This window comes from Leucoraja erinacea, chromosome 19, assembly GCF_028641065.1.
Source record: "Leucoraja erinacea ecotype New England chromosome 19, Leri_hhj_1, whole genome shotgun sequence".
NCBI classification, from domain to species: Eukaryota; Metazoa; Chordata; class Chondrichthyes; order Rajiformes; family Rajidae; genus Leucoraja; species Leucoraja erinaceus.
The window spans coordinates 20,730,316-20,755,188 of record NC_073395.1 but is presented as its reverse complement, the minus strand read 5'-3'; the positions used below and the strand labels follow the sequence as shown (position 1 = coordinate 20,755,188).

The 24,873-nt window shown below is 42.0% G+C and overlaps 1 protein-coding gene across 8 annotated transcripts in view; it reads right to left on the bottom strand.

Annotated features, from left to right (window-relative positions):
• osbpl8 (oxysterol binding protein-like 8) overlaps nt 1–24,873 on the bottom strand; it is a 166,218-nt gene that overhangs the window by 118,635 nt on the left and 22,710 nt on the right. For 5 of the 8 annotated variants that reach the window (XM_055650565.1, XM_055650569.1, XM_055650568.1 and 2 more), the window contains one exon: nt 9,158–9,258. In XM_055650565.1, coding sequence (XP_055506540.1) covers nt 9,158–9,258 — 101 coding nt within the window. Of the gene's footprint in view, nt 1–330; nt 531–9,157; nt 9,259–14,714; nt 14,904–24,873 lie in introns of those variants that run through there. The other 3 variants (XM_055650570.1, XM_055650571.1, XM_055650573.1) reach the window with 3 other exon arrangements.

Below are 24,873 nucleotides of genomic sequence, written 5' to 3'. Positions count from 1 at the left end.
TTTGAAGCTGAGATGACAAATGTGACTGGAGGTTAGCAGGAAATTAAAAATCGCCCCACTTTCACTTCTTTACCAAATTTTTAAATGAGTAAAATACAAAAAACAAAGCTACATTCTCAATTCTCATGTTTCTGAAATGGCTCAAAACAGGCAACAGTTATTCGACTCCTCTACTTGCTCACTCTCTGGTTCGACAACAACATCACTCTGTTCCAACCTGAAGATATAAACACTACATGTCAACTCAAAGTCAAACCATATTTGCACATCAAACCACATGCCTGTTTAACAATTACACAAATGGATTAGAAGTTAAGTGATGACACATACTTTCTACTGTAAAGTGTGAAGCCATTTTCTTCAATCATGAGACTCCCTTGAAAAGAAATTGTTTTGTTTTGACCACCGACAAAAATGTCTGCTTCATTCTTCCACCATTCCTCCTTGCTGTAATTCTCTTCTTTTCACCCCAAATTTCAAGGTTCTGGTAAAACGGATTAAAAACCGGTCACAAGGTCAACGAGAGCAGTGCAGCTGATTCGCCCGAGATGCACTTCCTCCAAAAAAAAAAACACACACCCTTCGCACCCAAATACATTCTGAAAACTCACTGCCTGCTGAATGTCAGAGGAAATGAAGCTGCAAAGTACGTCTTGCAATTAACTGGTTTAAAAAAACCCTGCGGCTGACAACTGAACAATGCTGATAATTGCCACAAGAGAAAATTCTTGAAGTGAAAAGACTTCCAAGATTGAAGCTATACAGGTGTCACAAAATATGCCAACAATTTAACATGGATGAAATAATTTTAAGAATAGACAAAAGTAAATGGGTTTAGAAGATGAAAAAACAGGAAAAAGAGGAAAGACAAGAAAATAACAAAAGACAAAAAATGTGTTGATACACAACTCCAAAGAGCAATACCTAGAAAGGCAGAATGCTGAAGGCACCACAATACAATATCCAAACCAGTCTCTGTCAACTTGAGATCTTTTCCTGTTGCTATTCAGTGCCTGAAATCTATATCTGAGATATTAAACCAAGCGCAGCAAATGACAAAGGTTCAAAGTATCCCTGAATCAGGTCCTGCTTTTGGAGGGCGAACATCAGCACTTTTATTCATCATCAACCGCGGCAGTAATCATTAAATCTTGTTTACTGGCTGAAGGGAGCACAAGTTCACTTGGTCAGTCTCCCATCAGGGTCGGGCCAGCATACATTTTCTTCCATCTTCATGTTACGATTTGCTAAAAGGATTCATAAATACATGATTGACATCTTGATTTGCATCCACGTGGTTGTCACTTCTATTAAAAATGTTATGCATATTTATAACATTCTTCCCGAGCATTAAGATTGATAATCAGCCAGATGTATAACGCTGGGTACAGCTATGGAAGGCATTTTCAAATCTTGGCCTTGGGTTTGTTCATCTTACTTTCAATCTTGATGCAACTTCACACTCTTTTCCAAGAGGAAGAAAGTGAAAATCGGAAAGAATGTACGAATATAATATAATGCTTGCAAAATAAGGAACTGGTTAAAAAAAAGTCCAGTCATTTTTATTCAATACCTTTGTCGGCAAGTGAGTGGGACACGGGAAGATGACAATGTTCCTCACCATTGCCTCGTGCTTGGACTAATTTAGTTATGCAACTCAAATTAGCAACATGGATAGAAATATTAAGCAGCACAAACCAAACTTCACCTCCATTTCAAAAATATATTTGACAGCAATTACTACACTATTTACTTGCCACATCTCATGTTGACTTTAAAGAAAGTCGAGACAAGATCAATTGTGTCTTATCTAACAACAATGCAGAATAATGTATTGAGAGAAAGCAAAACTATTTGCTGCAATCTCCGTGTGTTTAATCACAGTATACTTCAGATCATTTTTGGCATTTAAAATGTATAAAACTAGATTGATATGTACATATTTTAATCCATCGCTCATCACCTTTTCCCTGAAGATGGAAGTTTGCACATACACCATTTCCCAAGTTCCTACAGATCTCAAAATCCTTAACCAATCTTTGAAAAGATTAAGCCCATAATGATGACAAATTCGAGACAAGTAATGGTTTCGGAGACAGGAGATTGCAGATGCTGGAATCAGTGGCAACAAACAATCTGTTGGACAATCGCAGTGGTTTGATCTGCACTGTGGATGGAATTCCACCCACACATACAGCTCGACCAGCAGATTTGTTGTTTTAAAATAATGGTATAAACTGGTTTCAAAAACCATTTTGCACAAAGCTGATTGAGGCAAATTACAGTATTAACAAAGGAAACAAGTAACAAAAATAAGGAAGCACATCATCTAAGCATCTTCCACATGGACTGCTGAGCTGAAGAGTGGAAAAGCATGGAAGGTTTGAAAAATTGTTTCTTTCCAGGATTCAAAGGCCCTGATATCGTGTGAAATGAAAGCAGACACTAGTTGAATGAATATTCTGGAGCAGGTATTTTTGGAGTCATTGCATTGGAGGTGAAATATTATGATTAAGGGCAAATGCCAAGGCTTGGATTGAGAGGCTTCATCGAGGAGGATGAGCAGAGGGCTAAGGTCAGATAAGGCAAGATCTTTTTAACTTTCCTCTTTACTCTTAGTGTAGTGGAATGGCAATTAAGAGTCTTAGTATGCTACTCCTGAAGGTTGTGGGAGATCAGGGAATTTTCCAGTGATCCTGGTGATGACTACACGTGGGAATTGTGTCCAGTTGCATCCCCTGACTGACCACATGGAGGAACTGGAGCAGGACACACTCAGGGTCATCTGGGTGCTGAGAGCATTGTAGAGAGGAATTTCAGCAAGGTGGTCCCACCCAAGATACAGACAGAATGTAGCCTGGAAGGGGTGGGGCAAGTACAATAACAACGTTATTGAAAAACATTTGGACAGATAAGTGGATAGGAAAGGTTTAAGGGCCTGTCCCACTTTCCCGAGTTATTCACAAATTCTCCTGAGTTATTCACAAATTCTCCCGAGTTTTCAAACTCGCAGAATGTTCGTAACGAGTCCGTAGGAGTCCGTGGATATACGTAGTGGCTCGTTATGCCAGCCGTAGGTACTCGGGGCTATTTTTTTTTACTAACGAACAATTTTCATCAGGCTGGAAAAAAACGTCCCGACTTACCTGATGCCCCGAGTACCTACGGCTGGCATAACGAGCCGCTACGATATATCCACGGACTCCTACGGCCTCCTATGGACTTGTTACGAACATTCTGCCAGCTTGAAAACTCGGGAGAATTCGTGAATAACTCGGGAAAGTGGGACAGGCCCTTTAGAGGGACATGGGCCAAGGCAGAAAAATGGGAGCACATTGGATGGGCATCTTATCAGCACGGACATGTTTGGCTCAAGTGCCTGTTTCAGTCCTGCATGACTGTGTGTAAACAACCACAGTAGAACAGGAAAAATAATAATCATATAAGACATCAAACAGCTAGACTTGACTGTCTAACTATAATATTCCTACAATGCTCAGGACACCAAAGCAGAATAGGCAAATATAAAGCCATATTTCAATATTTCCAATAATTAATTCCAAGAGCTCAACTTTGCAAAACACTGCTAAACCCCTAGTTTATCAGCCAAGTCAGTTCTTATGACTCAGTTTACTAATTCTAGAATTACTACCCCCAGTCTCCAAATATAACTATGAGAATTTTGGTAAAAACTGTGACATATAAAGTCATCCAACACCAAGAAATTCGTAGGACTCCAGGAAGTGGTTTGTGACTTGCACAAATGGTCAAATAAACATCACAAATGTATAGTCCATAAAATAAGATCATTTGCTTAAGTGTGCAATTTTTGAGAGCTAGAGATTTTTCCATTTTCAAACTAATAACCAAGTTTTTGGCTTCAAACATATTTGGGGCTTGAGCTTTGTTGTTGAGGGCCAAGGTGTGTATTAATTGATTGAAATAACTATAAATTGGGATTTGTCTGGTTAACATTTGCAATCTTGACTCTCACAACATGTAAAGAGTAACTGAAAGTTAAGAAGTGTATTTTTAATTATTATATACTCAGGATATGTGTCTATTTATATTCTGATAGTCATTTTTCTGTACATGTATGCTGAACACTGCTCAGTCCTTTGGGATTATTAACAGGTTGCAAATATTTATTTCAAAACAATTAATATTTTTTGGATCTCATTTACTCATAATGATTCCTGAATTATGGAGCATCTACAGTGAACTAGTCAAACTAATTGCTCAGGATTCTCTGCAATTATTGTATTTTGTGAATGTCTTAATTAGTTTACTATGGATACTCAACAGGTGCCAGCTGCCTATCAGAACACAAATAATCTCTGCATAATGGCTTCAATCTTTTAAAACGGGACATCAAAACACACACGTTAAAATGATTTTATCAGAGCCAGACTTATAGAACAATCTAGACTAAGAGCAGATCCGTTGGGTCTGCTCCCCCAACGCAATATTCCACCACTCACCCGTTCCAACGCAATATTCCACCACTCACCCGTTCCAACGCAACATTCCACCACTCGCGCATAGCTCCCAACACTCCCTCCCCATCCTCTTCCTCTCCCCCTACCCTCCCCCCCTCGCCTCTCCCTCTCCTTTCCCCTACCCTCAGTCACACCCTCCCTCTCTCCACAACTTCTCTCCCCATCCCTCTATATCTCGCTCCTCACCTCCCCCTTCCGCCCCCCCCACACTATCCAGCCTGACCTCCCCCACTCACCTCCTCTCTGTGAGTGAGAGTGTGAGTGTGAGTGAGTGAGTGAGTGAGTGAGTGTACGCATCTCAAACTCCGCGCAAACTGCTCGGCCACCCTGCAACCCAACTCTCCCTCCCTCCGCCCACTCAGCCGTCGCTCGACCTGTCCCCGTCCTGCCCAACCGCTACTTCTGCTCGGCCCATCCCCGCCCGTCGCTGCCATGCCCGCCCAGCTACCTGTCGCCACCGGGCCGGGCTGCGGGGGGGTGGATGGAGTCGGTGTCCGTCACGGTGCGCACCACGAGTTTTGATGGTTTGGTGGAGAGCTCGGAAAAAAGACGAGGGAAGAGCCATGGGGGAGAAGGGGGGCATCAAGGGGACGGGGGGGGGGGGGGGGGGGACGGCAGAGCCAGCGAGGGGGACCAGAGGGAAAGGGGCTGGAGCTGCGAGGCATCGCGATGGCAGTGGGCTTGGGACTCACAACGGGCGCTGGATGCACTCCTCCGCCGGCATCAGATTCTCCGCTTTCCGTTTGGCGACATCTCCAACTCCGCACCGCTTCCAGTCCCTCTGAAAATTGTGTCCGATTGCAGACCTCTGCCGGCCACCCACAGCGTCCCTCAGCTCCAGTAAAGATGCAATGGCGCAGAAAGGGGCTGACTGTCCCTGGGAGTGACAGGATAAGAGACCAATCCGTGCGGCGCTGACTGGCAGGAGAGATCGATCTGGGCACGCTCGGTTCTTAAATCTCGATAATTTTTACAATGTACCACTGATAGGAACGCATCTTGTTGCACTCGCAGCATAGGAGATCGGCGAGTGAGCTGGCAAAAAATCGTAGCACTATCGTGTACCGTTTTTGCGCAAATAGAAAACACGAGCAAACCGGAAGAGCACAAGATCAGAGTTTTAGTTACGTATGTATAGATAGATTATAATTTATACAGTAGATTAAGTTTCATACCATAGTCTTGTCAAAGTTTGAGAAAAATTTGTTCCAAAGTTAAGTAACTTTATAATCTGCAATTATTCTTTCCAATCTTGCAAGTTTTACATATGTTGCCAGATTCCTAGAACCCACTGATGATAAATGTGACCCGTTCTCTTATTTGACGATTAAAGAATCTGGGAAGATTTACAATTATAAAGCAACTTTTACTCCTGAGACAACCACTTCTGACGTGAAGTAACATTTTCACCTGGAAAGTAACATCAAAGGAAACCATCAATTGATTTCTTGATTTATTTCTGTGAAATCTGTAAATGCATATGAAGAGACAGTTCAGAACAAGCTTCTTCACTGCTGCTCAATCAAAACTCTATGACCCTAAAGGGCCTGTCCCACTTGGGCGTCATCATTTGCGTGTCACGGCGCATGCGTGGTGACATAGGCAGGGTCACGCGCGGCACCGCATGATTTTGGGATTTACAAAATCTTCGCGCACCAGCTGCGTGACGCGCGAATGACGCCCAAGTGGGACAGGCCCTTAAGAGCTTCCAATGCAAATGTGACTTGACACAAATTCTCCTGCACATCATTGAAGTATATTTCAAGATAGTAGTGATAATCATAATAAAATGTTTTGTGGTATTCATTAAGCACTGAATACAAGGTATACGTTTCTCCATATATTCCATTAGTTTAATCATGTAGGTGAATAGTCAATGAAATTTAAAAAAAAATAAAGCGAGTATATGTCGGATGATGCAATGTGGGTTACTACAGAAAACAAGTCAAGAGTCAAGACAGTTTTATTGTCATGTGTCCCAGATAGGACAATGAAATTCTTGCTTGCTGCAGCAAAATATGGAAACGTAATACAGAACAGGAGATAAAAGTTCAGTGTGTCTATATACCATAGACCATATATATATATATATATACACACTATAAATAAATAGATAAAGTGCAATAGTATTAATAGACTGTTATTGTTCAGAGTTTGTTTGATGTTGTATTTAATAGCCTGATGGCTGTGGGGAAGAAGTTGTTCCTGAACCTGGATGTTTCACATTTCAAGCTTCTTCCCGATGGCAACGGAGAGATGAGTGCGTGGCCAGGATGGTGTGGGGCTTTGATGATGTTGGTAGCCTTTTTGAGGCAGCAACTGCGATAGATCCCTTCGATGGTGGGGAGGTCAGAACCGATGATGGACTGGGCAGTGGACACAACTTTCTGCATTTTTTTCCGCTCCTGGATGTTCAAGTTGCCGAACCAGGCCACGATGCAGCCAGTCAGTATGCTCTCTACTGTGCACCTGTAGAAGTTCGAGAGAGTCCTCCTTGACATACCGAGAGTCCTCCTTGACATACCGACTCTCCATAATCTTCTCAGGAAGTAGAGGTGCTGATGTGCCTTCTTTATAATTGCATCAGTGTGCTGGGACCAGGAAAGATCTTCGGAAATATGCACACCCAGGAATTTGAAGTTTTTGACCCTTTCCACCATCGTCCCATTGAAATAAATAGGATTGTGGGTCCCTATCCTACCCCTTCCAAAGTCCACAATCAGTTCCTTGGTTTTGCTGGTGGTGAGAGCCAGGTTGTTGTGCTGGCACCATTTGGTCAATCTCAATAGGTCGAAAACAGGTGTTTGACGCAAAGAGAAATTGCCTTTCAGCCAGTTCTCTGGAACTGAACCCTTATATAACTCAGGGCCTATCTGTAGTTACTGTTACTGGAAATTGTGACAGGGCTAAATATTAAAATTAACAGTTTTCTAAGTATGTAGCAAATCCAAGGGACCTTATTAAGACTTCATAAATCAAGTTTGCCATCGAATTGAAACTTTGCTCTGCGGGGTGTCAAACAAAATTGTATGAATGTATCACCTACACTAATTTACCCAATACTCAGTCACAAAATCAAACAAAGTACTGCCGTAGATTTAGATCAAAGCTTTAGAAACAATAACAGTTTCAAAGAAAATGCATTATTACAAAAGAATGAAGTCGATTCTGTGGCAATTCTCCCACTGCAATATAATGTAAAGCACATCATATATTGCCAGCTGATGTGAGGGGCTTTACACTTTTGTTGCTTTATTTTATCTTCCAAATCTTTGACTTTTCATGGTTATTTTCTATCAGCAAAGCCCCTGGACTTCAAAAATGGGACTGCAGGGAAAGATGTGTAGGAAGATGTGTAAGAAGCGCAATGCTGGTTTAAATCGAAGGTAGACACAAAACGCTGGAGTCAGGCAGGATCTCTGGAGAAAAGGAATAGGTGACGTTTCAGGTCGGACTTCTTCGAATTCTTCAGTTTGAAGAAGGGTCTTGACCCAAAACATCACCTATTCCTTTGCTCCAGAGATGCTGCCAGGCCTGATTAGTTACTCCAGCTTTTTTGTATCTATCTGCTGGGAAAGATGCTCAGTTGGAAAAATTGACTTCCAACCAGATGGCATGAAGTAAATAGTGGAAGAACAATGAGATGAGTATTGCATTGTGACTATAACATTTGTGTTAAAACCTCATTTTGTCCTTATACTTTCCTAAATGGAGTTTACTGGGGCCAGCTTTGGATCAATCTAATTAATAAATGCAATTTATATTTTGAAATTGATTTGTACAATATAGGGGAAAATAAATCATCCCACAAAATATAATGAAACCAAACTTCGTTATGACTGAAGAAGGGTCTCAACCCGAAACATCACCTATTCCATTTTCCCAGAAATGCTGCCTGACCTGCTGAGTTACTCCAGCATTTTATGTCTATCTTCATTGTGACATTGTTTGGTTGTAGCCAGTGGAATGAAACATATTTATGCCTGAATTAGAGAGTGTTAGCTATAAGGGGAGAATGGACAAACTCAGATTGGTTTCTCTGAGGTGTCAGAGATTGAGACGAGGCCGAATAGTCTATTAAATTATCAGTGGCATAGATAGGTTCTGGCTGTCTACCCTTCCTAGGATGGAAATGTCAACTATTAAAGGATATAACTTTAAGATGAGAGGTGGTAAGTTTCTAGGAGATGTGTAGAACAAGATTTTTAATTTTTTTTTTAAACACGGGATGGGTGCCATGGATACACTACCAGTGGAAGTTGTGAAGGCAGATAAGATTGTGGTGTTTAAGACAGGACATGTAGACAATAGTGGGATATGGAACACATGCAGGCAGAGATTAGTTTGTTGGCATCATGTTCAGCACAGACATTGTGGGCCGAAGGGCCTGTCCCAGTGCTGCACCAATTTATATGGTGTGCAATTCAGTTGTAGACAATAATCAATCCTGATTGAATACTATCATTCCGTCCAACTTAAATCTTGCTATATTGAGAATAAAATTACTTTCAAAATATGAATAAAACTTATTTTGCATTTGTTAAGCAAATAATAATTCATTTCAATTTTTACTTATACCTGCAAAACAATGGATAGATCTCTGAAAGTTATTACCCTAATAATAATCCATCCAGCTAAACATCTGACAACAAAGTTACCTGATTTTTTTCATTTTCTCCTTCTGCCCCAACAGTTTCCATGTTGCAAAGAGGACCCTTTGCTTCTTCCTGGTGCTTTCCAAGCCTGTGGTTTGACAAACCTGTTGTGAAAATAGAAATCGTCACCAAACTAAAATTACATCCATATAATTTTATCCATACAATTATATCCATACAATTACATCCATAATTAGGTCAGAAATGCATTTTTAATTTATGATTCCAATCAACTGATAACAATAACATTAACTAATAACTGATAAGTTAGTTGATAGAGTCGCTGCCTTACAGCACCAGAGACACAGGTTCGATCCTAACTACAGGTGCTGTCTGTAGGTAGTTTGTACGTTCTTCCTGTGACCACGCAGGTTTTCTCCAGGTGCTCAGGTTTCCTCCCACACTCAAAAGATGGACAGGTTTACAAGTCAACTGGCTTTGGTGAAAAATTGGAAATTGTACTTAGTGTGTACAATAGTGCTAGTGTACAGGGTGATCGCTGGTTGGCACAAACTTTGTGGACCGAAGGATCTGTCTTCATGCTGTTTCTCTTAAGTAATGTAAACTAAAAAGTAAAATAACTAATTTATACTTTTTGCTGAACCTCAATAAAGCCAGAATTAACAGGGATAACTTATGTATTGCAACAGCTGGAGTTCATCTCAATTCAGATGTTATACACAAATTACGGGAGTAACTCAGCTGGTCAGGCAGGGGCCCTGGAGAAAAGGAATAGGTGACATTTCAGGTCGAGACCCTTCTTCAGATGCCTTTGGACTTCTTCAAATTCTTTAGTCTGAAGAAGGGTCTCGATCCAAAACACCATATACTGTTTCTCCAGAGATGCTGCCCAACACGCTGAGTTAAACCAGCATTTTATGGCTTTCGTCAGTGTAAACCAGCATCTGCAGTTCATTTCTACATAAATTCAGATGTGGCTGGAAATATAGATTCATCTAGCTACAAAACAGAAGAAATGATTTTGGAAACTTGTATAGAAACATAGAACATAGGTGCAGGAGCAAGCCGTTCGGTCCTTCGAGCCTGCACCGCCATTCAATATGATCATAGCTGATCTCCAACTCGGTATCCCGTACCTGCCTTCTCTCCATACTCCCTGACCCATTTAGCCACATAGCCAATGAACTGGCCTCAACTACCTTCTGTGGCAGAGAGTTCCAGAGATTCACCACTCTCTGTGTGAAAAATGTTTTTTCTCATCTCGGTCCCGGATTCTAGCCCGTCCAACCCCTTAAGAATTTTGTAAGTTTCTTTAAGATCCCCCCTCAATCTCCTAAATTCTAGCGAGTGCAAGCCGAGTCTATCCAGTCTTTCCTCATATGAAAGTCCTGACATCCCAGGAATCAGTCTGGTGAACCTTCTCTGCACTCCCTCTATGGCAATAATGTCCTTCCTCAGATTTGGAGACCAAAATTGTACGGAATACTCCAGGTGTGGTCTCACCAAGACCCTGTACAACTGCAGTAGAATCTCCCTGCTCCTATACTCAAATCCTTTTGCTATAAATGCTAACATACCATTCGCTGTAGTCATCATAAAGCTCGGAAACAAGTCCTTCGACCATACTTGTGCACGTCGACAAAGGACACAAAGTGCTGGAGTAACCCAATGGGTCAGGAGGCATCTCTGGAGAACATGGACCTGACCTGAAGAAGGGTCCCAGACCCAAAAAGTCACCTATCCATGTTCTCCAGAGACGCTGCCTGACCCGCTGAGTTACTCCAGCATTTTGTGTCATTTTAGTTTGCAATTGTATTGTTGAGAACAAAGGAGACCAAGGTGAATCAAATTATTAAATGTCATTATCAAGTGGTGAGCAAGAAATGCTTTCCCCTGAGCAGATGGAACGGTAGTGATGAAACACAGATTTAAAGTAACTGATATAGGTTTCAGAGGGTAGATGAGTAAAATAAATATTTTCACAAATACAATGGGGAGCTGGTACTCAAAGCCTCGGTGAGGTGGAGACAAACTCTCACCATCAGGAAGAAGATTTAGAAGCCTGAAAACTGTAACGCCCAAGTTCAGGAACAGCTTCTCCCCAACAACCATCATGCTATTAAATACTATAACCTCAAACTAAACTCTGAAATATATAAACTTCTGGGCATTGTGTTTCCCTTTGCACTATTATTGTGTTGTTTTTTTTTAATATACTGAACTTTTTTGTTTATTATGGTGTTTACATATTCTGTTGTGCTGCTGCAAATAAGAATTTCACAGTTCTGTTTCTGGGCATAGACAATAAAACACTGTTGACTCCACTTTTAAACTAATATAGATGATCATCAACAGCTGTAACCTTGTTTGAGCTGGAAAGCAGAATTGAGATGGAAGCCAATTTGGTAGGCATGGACACAATGGGCCGAATGGCACGTTTGATTTGAATTAGCGATACTTGTCACATGACTGACATGCTCTTGCTTCAATAATATTGTGGGTTCAACAATGGCTTTTACAATATTTACCACATCTTCTCACCCATGCATTCAAAAATATTTTTTATAGACCTGATACAATCTAATCACACCCATGTAACTATTAAACATCCTCGTCTCAAATTCAGGATTCCCTCGACATGACCTTGAAAATTCTCTCACCCATCACCGTTGCTATTTCACCACACCTAGAAACTAATTACGGTGGAGTTTGTGTAAAGTACAAATGTATTTTGTGCACGTTCTTGAATTTTCTGATAAGAATGAAATCCTGCAGATTTTGTGCACACTTACTTGTAATTCTTCTCCTGGCTGGAGAACACACAAGGCTTAAAACTGAAATATAATAAAAAGGACCTGCAGATGTTTGTTTATACCAAAGATAGACACTAAATGCTGAAGTAACTTAGCGGTTCAAACAGCATGTCTTGAGAAAATCAATAGGTGATGTTTCGAGCCGGGAACCTTTTGTATCCTGACCCAAAACGTCGCCTGTCCATTTTCTCCAGATATGCTAAGTTACTCCAGCAGTTTGTGCCTATTAGGGTTAATTTAGAGCATTCACAAGCTTTGTCAGGTCGTGAGTATTGACATGCCAAACCGGCTGATACAGGCTTCTCATGGCTTAGCCGCAGGTAATGTTCTACGGCAAATGTTTCCCGTCAATCAAATTGTATTTTAATAAAAAGAACCCTGTGCATTTGTTTTCAGATAATGCATTTTACAAAGGACAGTATTGTCGGAAAATACCAATCTCAATTCTTAAGAATTCGCAACTTTAGTTTGGCTAAGAATTGGGGAGATTGGCTTTTAATTTTTTTTCTAAATACAGTATCTTTTCAGGAAATTTGCAGTTATGTAGCTAGTCATAGAACACCGAAAAAGGCCCAATGGCCCAACTCGCCCACACCGACTAAGATGCCCCATCTGAACTAGTTCCATTTGCCCGCATTTGAACCATATCCCTCTGAACCTATCCTATCCATGTATATATCCAAGTGTCTTTTAAATGCACCTTAAACAGTACCTGCCTCAATTGCCTCTGGCAACTCTTCCATATACCAACCACCCTCTGTGTGGAAAAAGTAGCTCCGAGGTTCTTGTTAAATCTTGTCCCTCTCAGCTTAAACCCATAATCTCTGGTTCTTGATTCACCTACCCTGGGTAAAAGTATGCATTCACCCGATCTATTCCCCTCATTATTTTATACACCTCTATAAAATCACCCCTTTGCCAACTGTACTCCAAGGAATAAAGTCCTAGCCTTCCCAAACTCTCCCTATAGTGTAGGCCGCCGTGTTCGTGCAACATCTTCGTAAATCTACTCTGCACTCTTTCCAGTTTAATAATAACATTTTTTTCTAGAACAGGTTGACCAACCGGGTAAACATAGTACTCCAAATGTGACCTCACCAACGTCTTACACAACTGTAGCGTAACATCCCAACTTCTATGATCAATACCGTGACTTATGAAGGACAAAGTAACAAAAGCTTTTTTTACCACCCTATCTAGCGTGATTACACTTTTAGGGAACTACAGTATGTACCTGCACTCCTAAATCACTCTGCTAGACAGTCAGTGATATGGTACAAGTTATCTAGAGGACTTTTAGAGGTAAAAAGGACTCTGGTTTCATGTGTTTGTTTTGTGCTGCGAGTTCGTATAACAACTTAACTGTTTTGATTCCAAAAACATTGGTCCAAACTTGCTATAATTAGTTTGTGCTCAAGATGACTCATTTAACCATCTGGCTATCGCTAGGTTAACAATATCATGCATCTTCCTACCTCCTCAAGACAAGAAAACATTGCGACACAAAAAAGATTCACAACTGAATGTTATTCAAAATGTGCGCTGGCCACCATGGTGTTTAACAGGTTTTTAAACTTTCAAAACCATAACAAATCAGATTTTGAGATGGACATTATCAGTGCTTTTAAATTTCATAACTCGGTTGATTTACTTGCAATTGCTGATAAATGTTAGAATTTATTTTACACAGTTATGCCAGTTGGCATTAATCTCGTTTATATTCACAAAAGATTTGTAGTTTTCTACCTGTAATCTGAGCCATGAGTTGGTTATTGAAAGAGATTTTTTTACTAAGGCTGTTTCTTAGCTTTTCCTGGGTTAATCTGAGTTGGTTCATTGCTCAGTTATAGCCTAATGTTAATAGCCAAGTCATTTAATGAATAGTGTTTTTTTTTTAAACCAATCATGTAATTAAAAAGTAGTTTTAAACTGCAGTTTAGAATCATACCACAAAATAAAATACCAATTATCTATATTTTTGGGGTTAAATTAAGTGCCCTCTTTTAGTTGTTTGTGCTTTTCCCCTTATTTTTTCAAAATATATTTTGACTGTTTTGCAATCATTCAGAAACATTCTGTTTTTTCCCAAAGGCTTTATAATTGGCTATGCCTATCTGGATGGCAATGCATTTTCAAGTATGATTTATCGCAGCACTGCCTTGCCTCCTGCTACCCCTTCACGATTGAGGAACATCAACTGGGACTTGCTGCTGAGACCATGGATGGCAGTGAGGGAGTTTCAGGGGAGGAGGGGTGTGTGGGAGGAGGGGTACATGGGAGAGGGAGGTGTAGGGGGTGGGTTGTGGTGAGAGAAAGAAAGATTTGGCCTGGGGATAATTACGTACAAGCACATCGATCAGCAGTGAATGCAGTCAGCTCCTCGCAAACCAGAAAATCCATGGCAGAGTTTTCTTTAATGTTGTTTGTTAACTTTTAATTAAAGATAGCAAAAATTGAACTTGTCTTCTGTTTATCCCACACATTAACCGTAATTGATTGACAGACCTCATTGAAACAAAAATGACATGATATAATTTGTCAGGATTTAAAAAAAAATAAAAACTGGAAAAATAAATCAACAATTACACTGGGGTCTCAACTTCAGGTGAAAAGAAAAAAAATCATGTGTTTAACATATGCAATTTAGAACCGTTTCAATATAACCCATGATATTTGCAGCAAACCTCTAATGCAATAATTCTAATAATAGTCTACAGCTGATTATGAAGTTTTGTATTAGACATAATCATTCATTATTTTAGTACACAAAAAAAATCTATACTTACACTTGATTTCTGTGGTAGATAATTCCGATTACTAAAATCAGAAGTGTATTTAGTCATGCAAAAGATTGTATAAAGAGGCAGGCTGCAGTCTGCTGCGTTCATAGCGCTTTCTCAATCTCTCCTGTCCCCACAGGAGCCAACAGTAAAATGGAATGAGGAAATAATCAGGCAGAATCATCTGAATTGCTTAAGCATTTGCTCACTCAAAAAGGCGGGGAATACACCAGACAACCTGCATCTTACGCTAGCAACGATCAAAGGTAAATTTGTACGCCAACAGCGTCCACAAATGAGACTATTTATTACAGCAAAGAAATTTCAGCCATTATTTTCAAACGGTGTCAATAAAAATAAATAGCAATATCAGCTAATGCAACAGATGTGCATACATATCAATGCCAAAAAGCACAAGATTAATGATCTTTATTTAAAATGGAAAGATTTTCCAGAAGATTAAAATCATACAGCAAAAGATATCAATTAAAAAGCAACAGTGATGTACACCTGTAAACTCAACACAATTATGCCTACATTTTGAAATTCAATTAACATAGCACATGATCAAGGCATAGCGTAACAAAATACATCAGATGAAAGTTAAAGGCTCGCAAAGGAGAAAATGAATAAGGGAGTTGCCAATATGTGAAAATCATCAGTCCACTCCCCATTTTGGCCTATTTGTGATTTTCAAGCTACGTAGTTAGCTTTAACCTCCCTCTTCACTGACAAAACCAAACACTCAGTTTACAGGATAAACAGAGATCGGCACTTTCAAGTCAACCTTCAGGATCCCCCAATTTTTAAAGGTTAGAAGAAAAATTAAACAACAGTGAATTACATCAACTCAAGATTCTGAATTTGATTACATGCTGACTTCTCTGACCTTACTATATAACTTTAGTCAACACACATTTTCTTAGAAACTGTGCAACAGAAATGGGACGAACCATCCAGACTTGCGGATTGCAATGCAATCGGGTTCGGGTTCGGATCACTTCATGTAAATTAATCTTTCCAGTCCTCAGTGAAACAGATGTTGTTTGGTCGTTGTGAAGATAAAACAGAGGAGAGATTAAAAATGGATAGAAATTGAATTTCCATCCAATGCAAGTAAGAATTTTGACTTTAGACTTGAGATACAATGTGGAAACAGGCCCTCCAGCCCACTGATTCCCCGTCGACCAATGATCACCATGTACACTAGCACTATGCTGCACACCAGAGACACTTTACAATTTACAGAAGCCAATTAAACTATAAATCTGTATGTCTTTGAAGTGTGGGAGGAAACGCCGCAGTGACAGGGAGAAAGTACAACTCTATACAAACAGCACCTGTAGTCAGGATCGAACCAGGGTCTCTGGTGCTGTAAGGCAGCAAGTCTACCTCTGTGCCATAAGGTAATAAGTGATAGAAGCAGAATTAGACTATTCGGCCCATCTTCTTACTAAACCCCTTCTCCTTCCTTCTCCCCATGTTTTGAAAGTGTTTGCATACTGGAGGCACAAGAAACTGCTAGAATCTTAGTAAAACAAGTGCTGGGGTAGTTTGGAGAACTCGATGCATTCTCCAGGTCTTCTTTCCTTGTCCATCTGGGTCAGGGGTACAATTGGAGAAGGTGTGAAGATTTCTTGTAATGCGTTTTGTGCACAATGTCTGTTCTTGACATTCTCCAAGTACTTCCTTTCCAATTATCTGCTCACCCTTTGCCGTCTTAGAATAACTCCTCAGCCTTGGTAATGTTAAACTATATCTTCATTCTCTTTAATCTCTTTAATCTTGTCATCAATTACGGTCACATTCCCCATTAACCTTCCCACCCACATATCATTCCAAATTGATATCAACCTGGCACCTATTTTCAACAATGCTGTTCTAATTTCTTCTTTTATCTTCAACACGTTCCTCTGCTCCTTTTATTACCTTTTTCCAGTTCAACTTATTCAGTTTCAACTTTTTTTTTCGCTGCAAATGAATCCTTTTTTCTCTTCTGTTCATGAAGCCAGATTTGTCTTAAAAGCCAGATATACTTTTAATAGCAAGAATTTTGTTACTGAAAATATTACATTTATTAGAAAAATTTCAGTAACAACATCCTTTGCTATTAAAAATAAATGAAGATATAGTAATATTTTCAGTCACAAAATATTTTCTATTGCAATCTGACATAAGAGATGGACACAAAAAGCTGGAGTAACTCAGCGGGCCAGGCAGCATCTCTGGAGAGAAGGAATGGGTGATGTTTCGGGTCGAGACCCTTCTTCAGACTAGTCAGGGGAAAGGGAACCGAGAAATATAGACGATAATGTAGAGAGATAAAGAACAATGAATGAAAGATACGCAAACAAGTAATGACGATAAAGGAAACAGGCCATTGTTAGCCGTTTGATGGGTGAAAACATGAAGCTGGTGCAGGAGGGATGGAGAGAGAGAAAATCCTGTAAGCTGCCCAAGCGAAATATGAAATGCTGTTCCTCTAATTTGTGTTCAACCTCACTGACAATGGAGGAGACCTGGGACAAAAAGGTCAGTGTGGGAATGGGAAGGAAAATTAAAGTGTTTAGCAACCGGGAGATCAGCGAGGTGGACTGAGCGAAGGGGTTCAGCGAAACAATCGCCCAGTCTACGTTTGATCTCGCTGATGTATAAGAGTTCATATTTTGAACAACGGATACAGTAGATGAGATTGGAGGAGGTGCAAGTGAACCTCTGCCTAACCTGAAAGGACTTTTGTGGTCCTTGGACAGAGTCGAGGGAGGAGGTAGAGGCATCCTATACTACAGGCATCTCCTGTGGTTGCATGGGAAGATACCTGGGGAGAGGATAATTTGGGATGGGAAGGGATGAGTTAACCAGGGAGTTACAGGGGAACAGTCTCTGGAAAGTGGAAAGGGGTGGAGATGGGAAGATATAACTAGCTTAAACCAGCATCTGCAGTTCCTTCCTACACATATGTACTTCAGCCATCTTCTAAAGAGAGATACTAATTTGATCAGATCAAGGCACAGATTGTAAATCAACACACATATTCATCAAACGAACAGATAATATTAGAACAATCACTACAAACCATGTAGACACAATGGATAAATTCTAATCTCTTTGGAACATCAGCACGATATCCCTCCAGTATCACATTTCAAAATAAACCCGATTCTTTCAATACTTTTATTACCATGCAGCCAGAAACAGCTCAGTTTTTCAACAGGCTAAACTGCATGACAGACTGCTGCGACTTAACGCTAATTATACTTTGAAATAATACTGAAGCAAAATGTATGAGTCAATGGTTCAATTGTATTTTATTATCACATGTACCTGGATACAGTTAAATTCTTTGTTTTGCATACAATTCAGTAAAATCATGCTACACATAACTACAATCATAAAACAAGTACAAGAGTGCAACAATTGTTGTGTAAGAATGATAAGGCTTCACCAAGGCAGTACTCAAAGAGTCGCCACATTTCCAGCACCAACTTGTGCCCTTCATGTTCCAAGTTCGGCGGCGGCACTGGGTCGGTGTTGCTGGGTCGGTGTTGCTGGGTCGATCATCTGGCCTGGTGAAGCTGTTGATGTCCTCTCCATGCCGTGGCAGGTACTGTCCGATGTGCGCACTCTGAGCCCTGGACCCCACGCTCCATCACAGACGTCCAGAGCATCCTTCGTCGTCAGAACAACGGTGTACAGCATTTTGCAATTGGCTGAATATTGCATAAGCTGATAACACTTATAAAGAAAATATACCAGATATCAAAATTATTGTGAAGCATCACATGTGATTATGAACAGTATTTAGGAACAAGCAAGATATGCACAGCAGTGCAATAAACGGCAAAGAAACAGATGGTATGATTTAGCAGCAGATTGCTGATGCAATTTTCTTTTGTGTATTTTTGCAGCTATCTAGTTCATAAGCTCTGTATTTCTACTCCCAAAATGCGTTGTTTGTCCATTTTTCTAAAAAATGTCACCTATCCATTCTCTCCAGGGATGCTGCCTGACCCGCTGTTACTCTAGCATTTTGTGTCTCTTGAGGATATTTTCTCTTTTTTTCCCCCATAGTTACAGTTGCACTACAGAGAGAGCTCCCTCACCCCCCTATGCACATGCCAACATTTTTGGCCACGTACACTAATCATTTGCTGGTATTTGGGCCGCATCCATCTTTCCCTTGCTTATTTAAGTGCCTGTCTAAGTACCCCATAACTGTCACTGCAAGAATCCCCTTGCTCACAACAAGCACTCTCCTAGCCCTTGCTACAAAGCAAGAGAAGCTTTTTCTGTGATTGGCAGACTTCCCATGTTAATAAGATGTGAAGAAATGAAAAATGAAATAAAAAGTGCCCATGTTTTATTTCATACAGATGTGGAAGTTAAATGCATCAACCACAGATGAACAGCAGTGATGATTAACAGCAGTCACTGTAAACTTGGATTTTACTGTAAAAGGATTGCAATGGAAAATAAAGATAATTTCAGGGAATGTATTGGTTATCTATTATTTTTAAAACATCTCAGTTTTTACACGTTCACAGACCTTTACACGATTAATAAAATATTTGCATGCATATGGTTGAAGATTCAGTTAAGTATGTGACAAGAAAGATCCAACAGAATGCCTTGACGACACTTGTACCTTTTAAGCACTCCACCCAAATTATCTGTCCGTTGCAATTGCCTTCACATCAGAACAATGTCTATTCCCCACATCTGAAGATGTCTCTCCACCATAGATGGCAGGAGTTCTGACCATCTGTTACATTTCATGCATGTTGGATTCCCTGCCTCTCCTCCCTTCCAGAATGCCGGATAGAGCCAAGGAATAGCGACTTCAGCATGGCACATGACATACTTCCAGACTCAACAAGGAGTTCAACAATTCCAGTTAATGAGATTTTCAGTATTTTGGTTTCGTTTCAGATTTCTAGCATCCACACCATTATCCTTTTCAGATTTCAGTCTGCTTCTTTCAAATGCATCTTTGCAATACCATCTGCTTTTACAATAGACAATAGGTGCAGGAGTAGGCGATTCGGCCCTTCGAACCAACACCACTTTTCATTGTGATCATGGCTCATCATCCACAATCAGTACCCTGTTTCTACCTTCTCCCCATATCCCTTGACTCTGCTATCTTGAGCTTGAGCTCTATCCATCTCACCCATTTCACCCATCTTTCCTCATCTCTGTTCCAAATGGCCTACCCCTTATTCTTAAACTGTGACCCCTGGTTCTGGACTCCCCCACAATTGGGAACACGTTTCCTGCCTCTAGCGTGCCCAATGCCTTAATAATCTTACATGTTTCAATAAGAATCCCTCTCATCCTAAATTCCAGAGTATACAAGCCAGTCGCTCCATTCTATCAACATGTGACAGTCCCGCAATCCAAGGAATTAACCTCGTGAACCTACGCTGCACTCCCTCAATATCAAGAATGTCCTGCCTCAAAAACTGCACACAATACTCCAGGTGTGGTCTCACTTGGGCCCTGTACTACTGCAGAAGGACCTCTATGTTCCTATACTCAACTCCTCTTGTTATGAAGGCCAACATGCCATTAGCTTTCTTCACTGCCTGCTGTACCTGCATGCTTACTTTCAGTGACTGATGAACAAGAACCTCCAGATACAATCAGTTTTATTCGTCACTTGCACATAAAGTGCAAGGGAAATGAATTTTGCCTGCAGTGGTACAATGAAAAAGAACCCACGAAAACACAATAAAAAATTAACACAAACATCCGCCACAGCATTCATCACTGTGGTGGAAGTCACAAAATTTGGCCAGTCCTCCTCCATTTTCCCCCCTGGTCGTGACCTCAACCCTCCGCAGCCATCACTGCGGGCATTCATATGAGTGGAAGTCAAGGTAAGTCCTGAAACGGTGCCTCCCCCACCGGAGACCACGGCTTCAGGTTGGTGTAGGTCGCAGGCCGGCGGGTGAAGATTTAAAGTTCCCACCGCGCTGTAGCCTGAAGCACCGCAGACCGCAGGGCCGGCGGTCAAAGCTCCCATCCAGGGAGTCCCCGGCTAGGGACCCTGCTCCTGATGGTAAGTTGCGGCCGCCCCCGCGGGCCGGCAGTGGGAGCTTCTTCTTCTCCCGGGTCCCCAACGAAGGATCCCAGGCTGCGCCAGCTGGAACTCTGCAGACCACGGCTTCAGGCTGCCGCAGGCCAGCGAAACGGAGCGCTCCCCTCCGGCGAGCCTTTAACTTTCATCTGATGTATTTTTTTTTTACGTTATGCCTTGATCACTCCGAGAGTCCGTGCTGCGCCTGCGGCTGAAGCCCCAGGCGCGTCTCCGGGAAAGGCCGCACCGATACTTTCTGTTAGGCCACTTGTTGATCTCGTTGTACTTCTCATTTTCCCAACTTGACACCATTCAGATAATAATCTGCCTTCCTGTTTTTGCCATCAAAGTGGATAACCTCACATTTATCCACATTAAACTGCATCTGCCATACATCTGCCCACTCACCCAACCTATCCAAGTCACCCTGCATCCTCATAGCATCCTCCTCACAGTACACACTGCCACCTAGCTTTGTGTCATCTGCAAATTTGCTTTTACTTTTAATCCCTTCATCGTTAATGTATATTGTAAATAGCTGCGTTCCCAGCACCGAGCCTTGCGGTACCTCACTAGTCATTGCCTGCCATTCTGAAAGGGACCTGTTAATCCCTACTCTTTGTTTCCTGTCTGCCAACCAATTTTCTATCCATGTCAGTACCTTACCCCCAATACCATGAGCTCTAATTGTGTCCACTAATCTCCAATGTGGCACCTTATCACCATTTCTTGACCACCTATTTCACCATGCACTTGTGTCTTTTAGCATCTGCCATTTATAGTCTCACAGTCCTACCCTTGTGATCTCCTCTCCCCTCTATGCATTGCTGGACCGGTTTAAACTCTCATCTTCCCTAGCTCTGAAGTCATAGGGTCATACAGCATGGAAACAGGCCCTTTGGCCCAACTTGCCCATGCCAACCACAATGTCCCATCTACACTAGTTGCACCTGCCTGCGTTTGGCCCATATCCCTCTAAACCCATCCTTTTCATGTACCTGTCTAAATGCTCCTTAAATAATGTAATAGTACTTCCTCCAGCAGCTCTTTCCATACACTCACCAGCCTTTGTATAAAAAGGTTACCCCTCAAGTTCCTATTAAATCTTCCTCCCCCCCAACCCTCATCTTAAACCTATATTGTTAGGTTCCTGATTCCCCTACTCATCCTGCCCTGCTGCAATAAATAAAGTCCTAGCCTGCTCAACCTCTCCCTACAGCCAGGGCTGCCAACTCTCACGCTTTGAGCGTGACACTCACGCATTTCAGCCAATTCTCACGCCCTCACGCTGAAGACAGAATTCTTGTCTCTTTGCGGCACATGACAGCTATCTGCACGGATTGGGGAAGCGCGTCGGTCCCAGGCAGCGGGTGTCAGCGCTTTTATGCACCGTCTGCGAGCGCTGCGCTTCCGGCAGCCGCGGCAACCTCGCTCCCTCCCTCCCTCCTGCCTTTCAACTCACGCGGCAGCGCCAGCGCCGCCAATCCACGCTTCACCGTGCCCGCCAGACTCCCTATTGGGTGGCCGGGGAAAGAGTGGGAGGGGAGAAAGAGAGAGAGAAAGAAAAAAAGGGAGGGATGGAGGCAAAGGGCGGGATGGAGGCAAAGAGAGACAGGGGGAGGGAATGTAGTAAGGGATCGAAGGAAGGGAAGGAAAAAGGGGAGAAAGAGGAAGCGTGAGGATAAAGAGGAAGGGGAGGAAAGCGGGGGGGGGGAGGAAAGAGGGAGGGGGGAGGAAGGGGAGGGGAGAGAGAGGAGGAGAGGGGAGGGGGAGCAAAGGAGGGGGGGGAGGAAAGAGTGTGTGTGAGTCTTTTTCCCTAGGAGTGTGGAAAGAGTGGGTGGGGGAGGTGTGAGAGTGGAGGGTCTGTTTGTCTCCCCGGTGTGTGTGGTGTGGTGTGTGTGTGTGTGTGTGTGTGTGTGTTTTTGTGTGTGTGTGTGTGTGTGTGTGTGTGTGTGTGCGCGTGTGTGTGTCTGTCTTCCTTTGTGTATGTGTCTCTCTGTGCATCTGTTGTCACATCCTGGCCTTAGACAGGGCTGCCAACTCTCACGCTTTGAGCGTGAGAGTCACGCATTTCAGCCAATTCTCACGCTGATGACAGAATTCTCACGCTGTCTTTAGACCCTGCACAGTTTGTCTTTTTGCATCATATCACAACGATCTGTGCAGTCTGGGGAAGCACGTCAGTTGCCGGCTGTGAGTGACGTCGCATCTCTTCTCTTCTCATCTTTCTTGGTTGGATGTGCAGCCGCTGACAACATGAAGCAGCCGGAAATAAAACTAACCAGGTGAATTGGTTGTAAAACATGGGGAGGACCACAATGAGGCCAAACATCTAGGACAGGGTTCGGCAACCTAGGGCACACGGGCTGAATCCGGCCCGTAACCCCAAGAACCACATTTTTTTCAATTTGTTTTCGCAGGGTCGGGGCAGGCGAGCTGACCTGAGAACTGCAGCCTGTCCCAGGGACGTGAGCTGATCTGGGAACGGCAGCCAGTCCCTGGGCACGCAGAATGCCAACTTGATCATTATGGACAAATTGGGCCAGCCATGTACATGTTGTATAACTCTGACTCTATGAAGATCTGAATGGGCTTAGAATAACCATTTAAGCAAAATTGTCCACAGTTTCCCCATTTTGATTCTTGAGATTAACATCCCTTTGCCTATTAACAGCGTTAAGGTACTTATGGAAGTCAGGAAAAGGAACATGTTATTTCTTTTTAGTTTGCTTTAATTTGTTAGTTGATTGTTTGTTGAGTGCCATCATTTCTGAAATGGTCTTAAAGTAACTTAACTGTAATAAAGCAGTAATAAGTGATTTTTGTCCAAACAATTGGAACTTGCATGAAATGTTTGCATTATTAGCAGGACTGCCAACTCTCACGCATTGAGCGTGAGATTCACGCATTTCACAAAATTCTCATGCTCTCACGCTGATCACAACATTTCTCACGCTCAAATATCTGCGGGTGCTGAAAGTTCAAAATAAAGCAAAAATTGTTTTAGAGGCGAGTAAAAACCCATGAGGGAAATATCAGGTGAATGCAGTCTTTTTCCCGGGATATGTGATTCAAGCACTAGAGGGGATTGGTTTAAAGCAGGGCCATCAAACTACCAGCACCAACCCCCCCTCCCCCTTCCTCCCTGAGGCATGGCACACACCTCCCACTCTCACCTCCGGCGGCTCTATGTCCGTCGACCGCTCTGTCCACACCTCATGGAGTTTTAACCCCGGCCCGGAGCCATGAGCGGACCGGGTGAGTGGGGCATTGGTGCCGCCTCTGGAGCCTACTATGGGAGGGGGGAAAACCCCTCCCACACCCTCCCCCCCTCGGTCGCTACGCTCCCTCGCAATTTCTCACTCTCGACTCTCACCCAATGTTGGCCGCCCTGCTATAGCTCAGGCCTTTGAGTCCTGGCAACAGCCTTGTAAATCTTCTCTGCACCCTTTCCAGCTTGACAACATCTTTCCTATAAAACGGTGACCAAAACTGATCGCGATACTCTAAATGTTGTCTCACCAACGTCGTATCGAACTGCAGCATGACCTCCTATACCCAATACTCTGACTGAAGACAAATTATTGATTGAAACATTAATATCTCCTCCACAGATCAGGTACTGCATGACCTGATGTGCAGTTCCACCATTTTCTTTTTATTCTGATTTACAGCATCCTTTGTATTTTGTTTCTCAAGCATCAAAGACAATTTCTGCTATTTTGTCCAGTGGGACATCATATAAAATGAAGACAACATGGACACCTGTTATTAACATCAAAATAAATATGTGCATTTAGGTAAGAATTGTATTACATTTATGAGGATCCCAGGTGGTATTACAATGAATATAGAACTCATAAATGCCATGATGAAATAAATCATAGCTGGGAAAGTTGAATTACTTTTCAGTTAAGTGATTACAAGATACACAACTGTGCAATGGTGCAGAACTTAAGTGAATAATTACCCTGAGCTCAAGTTAATTAGGCATTACTAATATAAGCAGATAAGCATAGAGATTGATTGAGTTGCATTCATTTGTGGTGAGCTAAATTACATCCTGTAGAGCGGAGAATTATATGA